General features: G+C 40.2%; 2 protein-coding genes across 4 annotated transcripts in view; one reads left to right on the top strand and one right to left on the bottom strand.

The window, feature by feature from the left end:
- The first annotated feature begins 3,616 nt into the window (after positions 1 to 3,616).
- On the top strand, positions 3,617 to 10,207 carry dct (dopachrome tautomerase). Of its 2 annotated transcripts, XM_036004267.1 has the most exons (9): positions 3,617 to 3,800; positions 3,869 to 4,228; positions 4,580 to 4,879; positions 5,770 to 5,870; positions 7,189 to 7,355; positions 7,484 to 7,663; positions 7,766 to 7,901; positions 8,026 to 8,227; positions 9,338 to 10,207. In XM_036004267.1, exons 2-9 carry the CDS (start codon positions 3,940 to 3,942, stop codon positions 9,511 to 9,513), a joined length of 1,551 nt encoding a protein of 516 aa, XP_035860160.1. In that variant the 5' UTR covers positions 3,617 to 3,800; positions 3,869 to 3,939; the 3' UTR covers positions 9,514 to 10,207. The 2 variants fall into 2 exon arrangements, with proteins under 2 accessions (XP_035860160.1, XP_031152454.1); XM_031296594.2 differs by having other exon boundaries at positions 3,701 to 4,228.
- Positions 9,964 to 12,608, bottom strand: part of LOC116047662 (glypican-6-like) — a 113,063-nt gene continuing 110,418 nt past the window's right edge. For both annotated transcript variants that reach the window (XM_031296574.2, XM_031296585.2), the window contains one exon: positions 9,964 to 12,540. In XM_031296574.2, coding sequence (XP_031152434.1) covers positions 12,329 to 12,540 — 212 coding nt within the window. In that variant the 3' untranslated portion in view covers positions 9,964 to 12,328. The remainder of the gene's footprint in view (positions 12,541 to 12,608) is intronic.

Genomic DNA, 12,608 nt, shown 5'->3' with positions numbered 1-12,608 from the left:
TTTCCAAAATAAGAGCCCCCCAAAAATCATATATAAGCTGTTTGTCTACACATTCAGAAAATCATAAAAATAAAAGTCCTAGCTTCCACAGACCAATTTCACCTCAGATGGAGGGGACTCCATCTCAAGGTGTCAACTACAATGTTTCAGGACATTCTGATGTTGCTTTCCAAAATAAGAGCCCCCCAAAAATCATATATTAGCTGTTTTGTCTACACATTCAGAAAATCATAGAAATAAAAGTCCTAGCTTCCACAGATCAATTTCACCTCAGATGGAGAGGACTCCATCTCAAGGTGTCAACTACAATGTTTCAGGACATTCTGATGTTGTTTTCCAAAATAAGAGCCCCCCAAAAATCATATATTAGCTGTTTGTCTACACATTCATTCCCATGGGCCCACCACCTGTGGGAGGAACCGCTGGGGTCGGGTGCACTGCCACATGGGTGGCAGTGAAGGTCAGGGGCCTCGACGGACCAGACCCGGGCAGCAGACGCTGGCTCTGGGGACGTGGAATGTCACCTCTCTGTGGGGGGCCTCTAAATCGGAGGCCATGGTTCTCAGCAGGAAACCGATGGAGTGCCTTCTCCAGGTAGGGAATGAGTCCTTACCCCAAGTGAAGGAGTTCAAGTACCTTGGAGTCTTGTTCGCGAGTGAGGGAACAATGGAGCGGGAGATTGGTCGGAGAATCGGCGCAGCGGGTGCGGTATTACATTCAATTTATCGCACCGTTGTGACGAAAAGAGAGCTGAGCCAGAAGGCAAAGCTCTCGATCTACCGGTCAGTTTTCGTTCCTACCCTCACCTATGGTCATGAAGGTTGGGTCATGACCGAAAGAACGAGATCCAGGGTACAAGCGGCCGAAATGGGTTTCCTCAGGAGGGTGGCTGGTGTCTCCCTTAGAGATAGGGTGAGAAGCTCAGTCATCCGTGAGGAGCTCGGAGTAGAGCCGCTGCTCCTTCGCGTCGAAAGGAGCCAGTTGAGGTGGTTCGGGCATCTGGTAAGGATGCCCCCTGGGCGCCTCCCTAGGGAGGTGTTCCAGGCACGTCCAGCTGGGAGGAGGCCTCGGGGAAGACCCAGGACTAGGTGGAGGGATTATATCTCTAACCTGGCCTGGGAACGCCTTGGGATCCCCCAGTCGGAGCTGGTTAATGTGGCTCGGGAAAGGGAAGTTTGGGGTCCCCTGCTGGAGCTGCTACCCCCGCGACCTGAGACCGGATAAGCGGACGACGATGGATGGATGGATGGATGGATGGTCTACACATTCAGAAAATCATAAAAATAAATGTCCTAGCTTCCACAGACCAATTTCACCTCAGATGGATCTGAGGTGAAACTTTTATTTTTATGATTTTCTGAATGTGTAGACAAAACAGCTAATATATGATTTTTGGGGGGCTCTTAATTTGGAAAACAACATCAGAATGTCCTGAAACATTGTAGTTGACACCTTGAGATGGAGTCCTCTCCATCTGAGGTGAAATTGATCTGTGGAAGCTAGGACTTTTATTTTTATGATTTTCTGAATGTGTAGACAAAACAGCTAATATATGATTTTTGGGGGGCTCTTATTTTGGAAAACAACATCAGAATGTCCTGAAACATTGTAGTTGACACCTTGAGATGGAGTCCTCTCCATCTGAGGTGAAATTGATCTGTGGAAGCTAGGACTTTTATTTTTATGATTTTCTGAATGTGTAGACAAAACAGCTAATATATGATTTTGGGGGGGCTCTTATTTTGGAAAACAACATCGGAATGTCCTGAAACATTGTAGTTGACACCTTGAGATGGAGTCCTCTCCATCTGAAGTGAAATTAGTCTGTGGAAGCTAGGACATTTATTTTTATGATTTTCTGAATGTGTAGACAAACAGCTAATATATGATTTTTGGGGGGCTCTTATTTTGGAATTCAACATATCATGCAGTGAAAGGTTGTGAGGTGTGCTAAAATCTTTCTTTCTTTCTTTCTTTCTTTCTTTCTTTCTGACAGGAAGGCAGACAGATAGACAGGCAGACAGAATAAATGAATGGGAAATTGCCTTCGTCGGAAAATTCCCTGCTTTTAGTTCTGACGGTCTCACCGTAATAGCAAGTGTATACGCGCACCGCGAAATATAGAGGCGGCTAGTTTGACCGCTTATTTCGAGGTGGAGGCTGACTTGACCGCAGTACACAACCCTCCTTTTTTGCCACCAGCACAATTATTGTATATATTTCACTCATTAAAACACTTAATCTTAATTATTGTGTTTTCGTCTGCTTTTGGGTTCCACCTCCTGTGCCGTTCCGTAACAGATACTGTGCAACTGCGGCCTGGGCGCCTCGATATTGGGGGTTATCGTTGCCCACATGTGCATGACGTCAGAGCATGGGATCAAGTTGGACACAAATCTAAATGGCATGAATTGGGGGGCGGCGATCGCCTATGGCAAGCCTTTTTTTTAACATACTGTAATTGCTAGAATGGATATTTATTTTTATTTATTTTATCTATAAAGTTATTCTTCCTATCCATAATGAACATTCTACAAACTAGGTAGGCCTATCTGCAATATAGGCTATAATTCTTGGACTTTTAATTTTAGTTTATGAGGAAGAACTCCAATTTCAGATATCTACAATCACATTGTTACTATTCATAATTTGTAGGCTTATTAAGATTTTTTAAATTAGATATTCACAATTGGCATTATACAAATGCAATTTCAGATATCTACAGATATTTCAGATTTTAACCAAAACTACGATCATAACCAAGTAGGCCTAGTTTCTGTGCCTAAAGTTAACTAAACTGCGACCGCTTCACAACATTAACCATGTGTTTAAAACTGCAACCTATGTTCTCTGGTTTAAATATGAGGACGGAAAACGCTCCTGTGGTTCGTATTTCCTGCCAACGCTAGGATTGTTTATGGAATGCTCCTGTGGGTCGTATTAAAGGGAAATTACCATTTTCATCATATGGTTTAGAGCAGTGGTCTTCAACGTTATAGGCCAAGCTTAGCTAAAAGAGAGACAGAATAGGGATCCCCTACTACATGTGCTGTATAAAATAAAGTTGCATTAAACTGGGCCAGATAGATGAAAATGAATGGCTTAACTGAATGGCGACCATAGTGACTACCATACCTATAGCATGCTTTTCTTCAATGTGTACATTAAATGTTTTGTTTTTTTTCACAAAAAGGCCAATTTATCTTTACTATTAAAATGTTAGATTCCTTTTAATGTATCTTTTCAGAAATTTAATTTTTGAAAGAAGTAACTGTCAAAACATTATTTTTTAAACATAGTTTGGCAGCCGGCTTCCACTAACTCTGAGGATCCCCTAGGGGTCACAGACCCGCTGTTGAATATCTCTGGTTTAAAGGACTTGTTGGATGAGACACATGGTCCCATGAAATTCATTCATGTATTCTCAGTATCATCCACTTGATTCCTTGAAGAATTCTGACGCAGATGAGTTTACTTACAATCATTAACAGAATGATCTGCCTTCAGCGCGTTTTAACGGTGTTTGTAAACAATGTAGTCTTTTAGTACAAAGTGGCCTTCCAACATTATATAACCCTTTAGGCAGTTCCCTACAGCCTATTCATCCAGCTCTTACTCCAGTGTAGAGCCAGCTCTGTCACCTGATGATCACAAGACCGACAGGCTTAATCCTCCTCAGCTCTACAAAAGCAAGAACAGAAATTAGAGGCTTTTTTAATGTGCATGTAACCAACTGGAACACAACATGATTTGGCTTTAAGTGTTGTTTCCACAGATGTTAAAACTATCACTGAATCTAATTTGAAGATACACAACTGGGGGCTATAGCAGACTGAGACTGCACACTCTTCTGGGGGAACTAATTGGCTGTATTACTGCTACAAGTTGAAGTACTAACTGATTTGTCACCACTGACTGGAGGAAACAAACAGGTGAGATATGATGAACGCTCTGGGTCTTGGTTTTCTTTGTTTGCTCCTCTGGCCTGAGCCTGCAGAGGCTCAGTTTCCTCGAGTGTGCTGCACAGTTGAGGGAATCGTGTCCAAGCAGTGCTGCCCCGCTCTGGGCTCAGATGCAGCCAATGTGTGCGGCTCTCTGTCGGGGAGAGGAAGCTGCTCGGCTGTTCGAGTCGACAACAAACCGTGGGGAGGACCGTACAGACTGAGAAATGTTGATGACAGAGAGAGGTGGCCGACCAAATTCTTCAATCAGACTTGCAGATGTACTGGTGAGTCATGTAGGCTACACTTTTATTAAAGTGATTATATGTAACTTTTTAATGTTTCTGAAGCTCTTCCATTTTTCATACAATGGTCTTAAATGACCTATAACAGCAAACGAGACTAACAGTGAAAAGAACGCCATTTTTATATAGTTGTCAGTAAGGCCTCTGCCCGGGTTAGGGTTAGATTAGCGGCAGGGACACGGCGCTACAGTTACACATTCTGACGGGTCACCAAAGCGGCCGCTTGAATCAACACAAACTGAAATTTACATATAGCCACTTTAAATAAAGTCAACTAGATAATCAACAACATTAATATGTTTTGACACGTTAAGTTTGCTCTCTGTGTTGCAGCTAACTTTGCAGGGTATGACTGTGGTCAGTGTAAATTTGGCTGGACCGGACCAAACTGTGACCAGAGGAAAGCCCCTGTGGTACGGAAGAACATCCACTCCCTGACCCCAGAAGAGCTTCAGGAGTTTCTCGATGTTCTGGACCTTTCTAAGACCACCACCCACCCAGACTATGTCATTGCCACCCAGCACTGGCTGGGACTCCTGGGACCAAATGGAACTGAGCCCCAGTTTGCCAACATCTCCATCTACGACTTCTTTGTCTGGCAACATTACTACTCTGTCCGAGACACTCTTCTGGGTAAATGAGCACATTTCGTGGCTGAAAACTATTGTAACTTGTTAGTTCATGTGGTTTATTTTCAGTAGTCTGTTTATTAGGAATATGATAACATTAAAATACAATTATTAGGAATATAATAACATAGGGATATGTTATAGAAACATCCCCATTTATTTAAATGATCTCTGGTGATGTATGACAGATTAGGCTGCACAATATATCGTTTTTTTTTATCGTCACCGCGATATCAACTAGCGCAATGAACACATTGCGAAAGGCTGCGACATATCGCAAAAGACACTCAGAGATTTGTGAGATTGTGTTAGTTGAAAGAAAATATGAGCAGAAAACGGCACTTTAAAATGTAACTGTCATTCTTTTTTGTGGTGCCTTTTATATTTCATTTAAAGTTTCATTTGTACAGAAAAAGAAGGTTGGAAATGATTTCCTGTCATTTGTTTTAAATTCTGTTTTAAATTTTAGTAGAATACTGAAAGCAACAGAATGGCAGAACTGAGTACACTTTAGTATCTGTGTATTTATTGCACCTTATAATTATAGTTTAACTGAAAAATTCAAACTACTTAGTTGATCCTAATTGAAAATATAGGTCTGTTACTATGTTTCTTAAGATTATTGAAATAATCAAACTTTGAACAGCATCAGAAAACAAACATATAGAATAAGGTATTAGGAATAAAAAACAAATTAAGAGGGACAGCAGGTATTATTTAGATTTTGACTTAATGATATCATTTTCTGTGATATAAATCAAAAATAATTTCATATGTATGTCTCATACATGGATTAAATAATATTCCTCTACATATAATAGTGGGTGATGTGTACATTATTGCCTTGTGATCACACAGAGCTCATCAAACACTTTCACTACGGTTTCCCTGCAGGTCCCGGTCGGCCGTTCAAAGCCATTGATTTCTCACACAAAGGACCAGCATTCATCACCTGGCACAGGTATCACCTCCTCAGCTTGGAAAGAGAATTACAGGTATGAGTAATCTTTTGAAAACATGTCATTAAACTAATCTTTTTTGTGCCATGACTGGATTGGATCAGTAACAACACAAGAGTTGATTTCTGATTAAACCAAACAGTTGGGAATGTATAAATAGGCTTGTATCACTGTTAACATTCACATTTCAATCAGGAGAGACAAGTGAATGGATTAAAGATGAAAATCTATTATTACAGATATGTGCTATTTAAGTCTTGGTAGAAAGTCTTTGGTGCTTAGACTCTACAGGGAGACTTGTAACTGAGGGGGGTCTTCCCTGAGCAGCAGTCAGATAAATCACCCTACGGAGTCCAGACACTGGTGGTGCTGGTTGATGGTTCTGATGAGGCTGATGGAGCTGAAGAATCTGCGAAAACTGGCGTTGATGGGGCGCATTGCCATTTGCGACAATTTGCAGTGAAATGGTTGCTGACAACAACAGAGAGGAGAACAGATTTAAAAAGCCCTGACGCACCGCATGCATACAGCATAAATGCACAGAGAATCACATTGAAACTGAGGCAGAAGCAGGATGATAGGCTTACAATAAAGGTGTGTCGCTGAGCTATTGAATAGATGAGATCAGCTGATGTGACCAGCTGATGAGAGCAGCAAGACAGCAAGGAGTGAATGAACATGTGTGTGATTGAATTGAGATGCATGAGAAATAAAAAAGGCCTAAGCATGCAAAAGTATAGTCTTCCTGACTGACCTTATGCTATAGCTTCATTTTCTCCTTGGAGTGACCAGCTTTTCAACGTGTTATTACCATGTATATAATAATTGCTTTTGTAAGTCATTTTAAATCATAAAATGGACTAAGTTTTGGTACATCAGTGTGTGATATCTTGGAGGATCTTTTTTCAGACCACAGCTACATAAACACCCACAAGTTGTTATTTTTTCATACAGAATTTATCCATCCAGTTTATTAATCAATGCCATTTTTGTGAATACATTCTTAAAAGCACAAATACATACCAGAGACTCTTGTATTGAATTGTTTGATGTAATCAGTCTGCCCTAAGAAGCAGATAACCTTCCTACAGTATAATAGTTTTGAAATGCCACGTGCAGGTGAATTCTTGTGGAAGATCTTTAAGGCGCAGATAATTGGTCAAAACTTTGAAAAATGGAAGCGAGAGATGTAAGCTCAGGGAAGAGAAGTAGAGGAAATCGTAGATCTGAGACTGGATCCAAACTGAGGAAGTCACAGTTAGAGTGTAGCAATCATGGCTCGTATATTGGCTGTCAAAATTGTTGATATTGAATTTAATACTAATGTAAAAACAAATGTGCCTATTCCTTGCAGAAATTGACCAGCAATGAGAACTTTGGGATCCCTTACTGGAACTTTGCCACGGGGCAAAATGAGTGTGATGTGTGTACCGACTCTCTGCTGGGAGGCCGAAACCCAGACAACCCATCCCTCGTCAGTAACCAGTCCAGATTCTCCAGATGGAGGGTGGTATGTGACAGGTCAGCACAAAATACTGATGGAAAGGGAAACAGACTTAATAATTGTTGGATGGATTATGATGAAATTAACATTGGGGGGCAAATGAATGCACGTTTTTAAATATTTCAGATATTTTATGAATTTGCAGTTTGGATGAGTACAATCGCCTGGTGACTCTTTGTAATGGCACCAGTGAGGGTTCCATTCAGAGAGGGATAATGGAGAGAAGCAACATGTCTCTGCCCACCATGACCGACGTCAGAAGCTGTCTGGGAATGAAAGACTTCGACAGCCCTCCGTACTTCACCAACTCCTCCTTTAGTTTTAGGTACAACTCTACTATTTAGCATAAATAATCATTTGAGATGTATACCTGCTATTTCTTTTGCAAAACTATGATTTAACACATAATTTGCTTTGTGACCAACAGAAATGCTCTTGAAGGGTATGAAAAACCAGATGGAGAACTGGATGAAGCGGTCAATAACCTTCACAACCTCGTCCACTCCATGGTCAATGGAACCAGTGCTTTGTCTCACTCTGCAGCCAATGACCCCATCTTTCTGGTCAGAATCTGATTTCATGTTTTACTCTGAAATTACCAGGTGAAGTAATGCTTTACTTTAAAATGATGGGGTAAAGTTGCTGCCGTTAAAATCACCATGTCTTTTCTGCTTGTTTACCTTGCAGGTGCTCCACGCTTTCACTGATGCCATTTTTGACGAGTGGATGAAAAGGTTCGTTCCATCCAACACCACCTTCCCAGATGAAATGGCCCCCATTGGTCACAACAGGGACTACAACATGGTTCCCTTCTTCCCTCCGATCACCAACGAGGAGATATATGTTACATCTGAGCAGCTGGGATATTCCTATGCCATTTCCATGGATGGTGAGCAAGTGTTTAAAGGAATAGTTTGACATTTTAGGAAATATGCTTATTTGCTTTCTTGCCAAGAGTTAGATGAGAAGTTCGAAATAGGTTTCATATCTGTAGGGTAAACATGAGGCTAGGTTCGCTTAGTTTAGCACAAAGACTAGAAAGAGGGGGAAACAGCTAGCCTGGCTCTGTCCGAAGGTAATAAATTCCGCCTACTTGCATCTCAATAGTTTACTTCTTTTTAATCTCCTTTGTCTAATCCGTACAACAAAATATCAAACCAGTCATTGATGTCGATTCACAGCAGTGTTTGGCAAGTTACTCGGGAAATGTATTTTGTTACTCTTTACTAATTACTTACGTTACTCTTTATATTACTATATTACTTTCACGCCAACAACTGCAGAAATGCAAACATTCTGCATTCAGGCTGTTACTGTATGTTATGAAGATTATCACACATTTACATAGGTCTACTAAGTTTTTTGTTGAATTTCACATTGGCTTACATATGTGAAGGACCTGGCGACGCAGATTCCCATTACCATAGTAACTTGCTCTGCCTGTGTGCACAAGGCGAGAGAGGAGAGGGACTCTGCTCTGCTCACAGTGACATGTTGGATGTCATCGATGTTCCCACTCAGAGCAAAGCCTTTACATAATGAAAATACCTCCAGCTGTTGAAATTATTCCTTTCTCCATGATCCTTCATTTAGCTTTTTGTCTACCGGCATGACATGACCTGCCCTGGCCATGACCTGCCACGCGCTGAATTACGGCAAGCGAAGGCTACACGTCACGTCATCATAAGAAAGCCTACCTGGGACAAAAACAAATCACATTCGAGTGACGCAGTGTTACTTGGATTAGTAACTGTGATGTAATTACTGTTTTGGAAATTGTAATCCCTTACACTACTCGTTACTATGGAAAGTAATAACATTACAGTAATATATTATTAAGTAATGCGTTACTGCCCAACACTGATTCACAGCCATCTATCAAAATCCCTATTTGAAACATCTTATTTTGACACAATGGCTGACATGATATACATGTAGTTTTTTTCTGCTGCAAAAAGGTTTTTTTATGAATATCTCCACCTGCCCTTCATCTTTACAGATGCAGATGGAGGGCCGGCTGTGTTTGTGCTGGGCTCCACTCTGGGGGGAGTCTTCATTGGTCTCCTGGTGCTTCTCCTTATCTTTGTGCTCTACCTGCGTCAACAGAGAAATAGAGGCTTTGAACCTCTGATAAAAGCAGACTTCACAAATAGAAATTACACAGAGGAAGCCTAGATTTTGCCTGTTGTTCTGAAACACACTTCAATACCTGAGAGAGATGGAGCAGCCAATCACCAATGTTCTGTATGCCCTACTGTGATGCAAGAAAATATTAATCCTGTATATGAACTACACTTGGACTTTTTAGATTAAATCCAATTTCGTATAAGAACAATTATGTGAATCATGTAATATTGATTGGAAATAGTAATAGAAACTTCCCAACACCAATCAAAATGAATGTATAATTGCATTCATTTTGTGAGCTTACAAAAGCATGACCCCATTTTCATTTTTATGAACATTTTACAATTTCTTTGTAACAGCCACTACAAAGAAATCTATTGGAATGTTTTAAATAAATATTTATTCTCAAGAACAGTAACAAAACACAAATGCAATCATATTAATTGCACTGGAAAACAATAAGGCATATTTGCTTAACTAGTTATTCACCCCTCTTAGTTTGAAATTTCAAACACACTTCACCTCATTAGGATTTTACTTCATACAGAAATGCATTGATTGTAAAAAAAAAAAAAAAAAAAGACTCAGCATTTCATGCTAATTCTATTTTTCAGATAATTTGTCTGACATCCATTTTTAATATTTTATTGCAAAAATATTACCATTAAAAGTTCAATGATACAAAACATAAAAAGGGCATCCTGTAAAATGAATATTCATAATAAAGAATCCTTTTAAATGACGCATTTGACATATTTTTTCTGTATTTTTGTTCTTGCAATGTGGATGCAAACACTGACTTAAATGCAATAAAGAAAAGCTCAACAAATATTCACTGTATACTGCGAAGAAAGGGCATAACACTGGTTAATTCCTTGGATATGTAAGCTTAGCTGGCCTGGTGGTTATGGAGCTGACGGGCTCTCAGAGAACAGTGTGGACGTACATACAGGCTGGTTTTGTCCACCCCCCTCAGCAGTGCCAGGCCTCTCACATTCTCTGTAAGTACGCTCTACTGAGGAGCTTCACTGAAGCATTCAGGCCTGTCCGGTCTCCACAGATTCTCATTTCACAGGTGACTGTGGTCGGCTTCCAGCCAGTCTGTGCTGCAGACATAACCATTCAAGCTTTACAGATACATTTAGGGCCCCTTTCTTTGCATTTCCAGTAAGCACCGTGTGCTGTTTGCTACGTCTTCTCTTAATAATTCACTCACCTTTTAAACAAAGGTGGTAATATATTTGGAATAATAGCAACACTTTTGACTACTGTCTGACAGTATTTCAGTTTTGTAGCTTTATAAACACCACAATGCATTTGGCTATTTTATCCAAACTGTAAAAGCTGTTACAGGATAAGCTTTTGCTATTCAATCACATATGCAAAAGTGGCACCTTTTTTTTGTTTCTGTATATGCAAATCCAGAATTCACATGTAATACGTGTAGACGATTTTGAGGATGCAGAAGCAAATGTTATAGGCCCCAAGTACTGTAAATGAATATAAAGATTACAGCAGCAAAATACTCTCGTCTGTGATGGTGATTCTGTATTGAATGGGTGTGCTTTTCATACAGCAATGTCCATTCACACATATACATGATTTTTAATCACTGTGCCTTTATAAGGCTTTATAATGTCAGCAGAGTATGTTTAAGAACATTATTAATATATTTTAAAAATTGTTAATTTTTTAAAATCTCTTTATTAAATGGCTTTGCATGCAGGTCACTGATGCTATAAAGTGGTTAGGTGGAAGCTGTGTGACTACTCACTTAATGGGGACATGAAGCCCTACTGGTAAAAATAATAAATGTATTATCGATCAATCATTATCTATAAGTGAGGATTTTAATTTAGCCCTCTGACATTAAATCATTAATTACACACCAGGACATGCACCCTACAACACTACAGAACCAGCATCATTATGGTATTACTGTATATTGGTGGCACCTTCTGTGTCAATAAATTCTCCATATAAATTCTGTCCCGGCTGTCTATTCCTAAAGCGCAAGCTTGAGAAACCAGCATGATATTAGAATATTTTGCAGATAGTAAATTTGTTGCAAGGCAAATGAGTATATAAAAATGTCAATCTTATCTCTTTAAACAAAGTGTGAGTTTTAGCACAAGGCGGACGTTGACCAGAGCAGATACATGACCAACCAATTATATACTTAACCGACAATCTCGTTAAACGTCATGGTTGAAATTACCGTAAAACATAAGATGAAGCAACATGATCTAAAAACAAACACGGATTTATGATGACTTTGATGAATATTCAATCGCTTCTCATCATAAATCAATAATTGGCACATGATATAATGGCTATGAAACAAGGATTCAATTAAAATTGTAGGTGGAAACCATATGTTCCTGAATTTTCTGTCATTATCCTTTGTATTTGTTTCAAAATATAATGTTAAACACATGTTGAACTTATTGTTCCTCTTTCAGGTGCATCAAACAACCACATTCTCAACATTTTTCAAAACAAACAATTTTTGCATTAAAAGAAACAAAACAATCAAAGTGCGTGTTATATTTTTCCACATGGAGACCTACATTAATACCTGCCATATGTGCAAGGAATCTCTGAAACAGAGTTTGTCGGCATGTTAGATGGTGAAGTGATGCCATAAAATATCAAGTCTAAGGTTGGCACTGCACGATCTTTGGGAAAGTGGGAAATCACGATGCATGACTGCTCTCTTTTTCAGAGCAGACTCCTCTAGCCTCCAGGCTGGCAGCCTAAATACTGTCTGCTTGACTGTAGCTCCAATCTGCCTGAATACAAAAACTGCAAAAAAGAAAAAGAAAAAAACCCTGCTGTCCATGTTTAGCCGGTTCCTCCAGCATTATCTCCATTGTCGGTGGAGTGCCAGGGCTGAGAGGGCCAGCATGGTTGGCAGGGCAACAGAGGGTGCATGGAGCGGGGCAGAGTCATCCACAGGCCCCCTCCGGTCAGCTTCCACCACCGGGGCTTCGGTGGCAGCACCCACGGCGTCCATGTCTGTGGGGCAGACCTCTGTGCAGCCGCTGCCACTGCCTGAGCCGCTGCCTTCATCGCCTGCAACAACATAACAAAACACAAGCCATGAGCACATCACTGACAAAACATTAGTCAACAATTCAAGC

Source organism: Sander lucioperca, chromosome 8 (assembly GCF_008315115.2).
Source record: "Sander lucioperca isolate FBNREF2018 chromosome 8, SLUC_FBN_1.2, whole genome shotgun sequence".
Taxonomy (NCBI): Eukaryota; Metazoa; Chordata; class Actinopteri; order Perciformes; family Percidae; genus Sander; species Sander lucioperca.
The sequence above is the reverse complement of the archived record's forward strand: the minus strand, read 5'-3'. Positions and strand labels throughout refer to the sequence as shown.

What these genes read in the sequence shown, in the direction of transcription:
- dct (XM_036004267.1), top strand. Translation starts at nt 3,940, where the DNA reads ATGATGAACGCTCTGGGTCTTGGTTTTCTTTGTTTGCTCCTCTGGCCT. An exon ending in TCAGACTTGCAGATGTACTG is followed by an intron (nt 4,229 to 4,579) that starts GTGAGTCATGTA and finishes TCTGTGTTGCAG; the next exon opens with CTAACTTTGCAGGGTATGAC. An exon ending in CTATGCCATTTCCATGGATG is followed by an intron (nt 8,228 to 9,337) that starts GTGAGCAAGTGT and finishes TCATCTTTACAG; the next exon opens with ATGCAGATGGAGGGCCGGCT.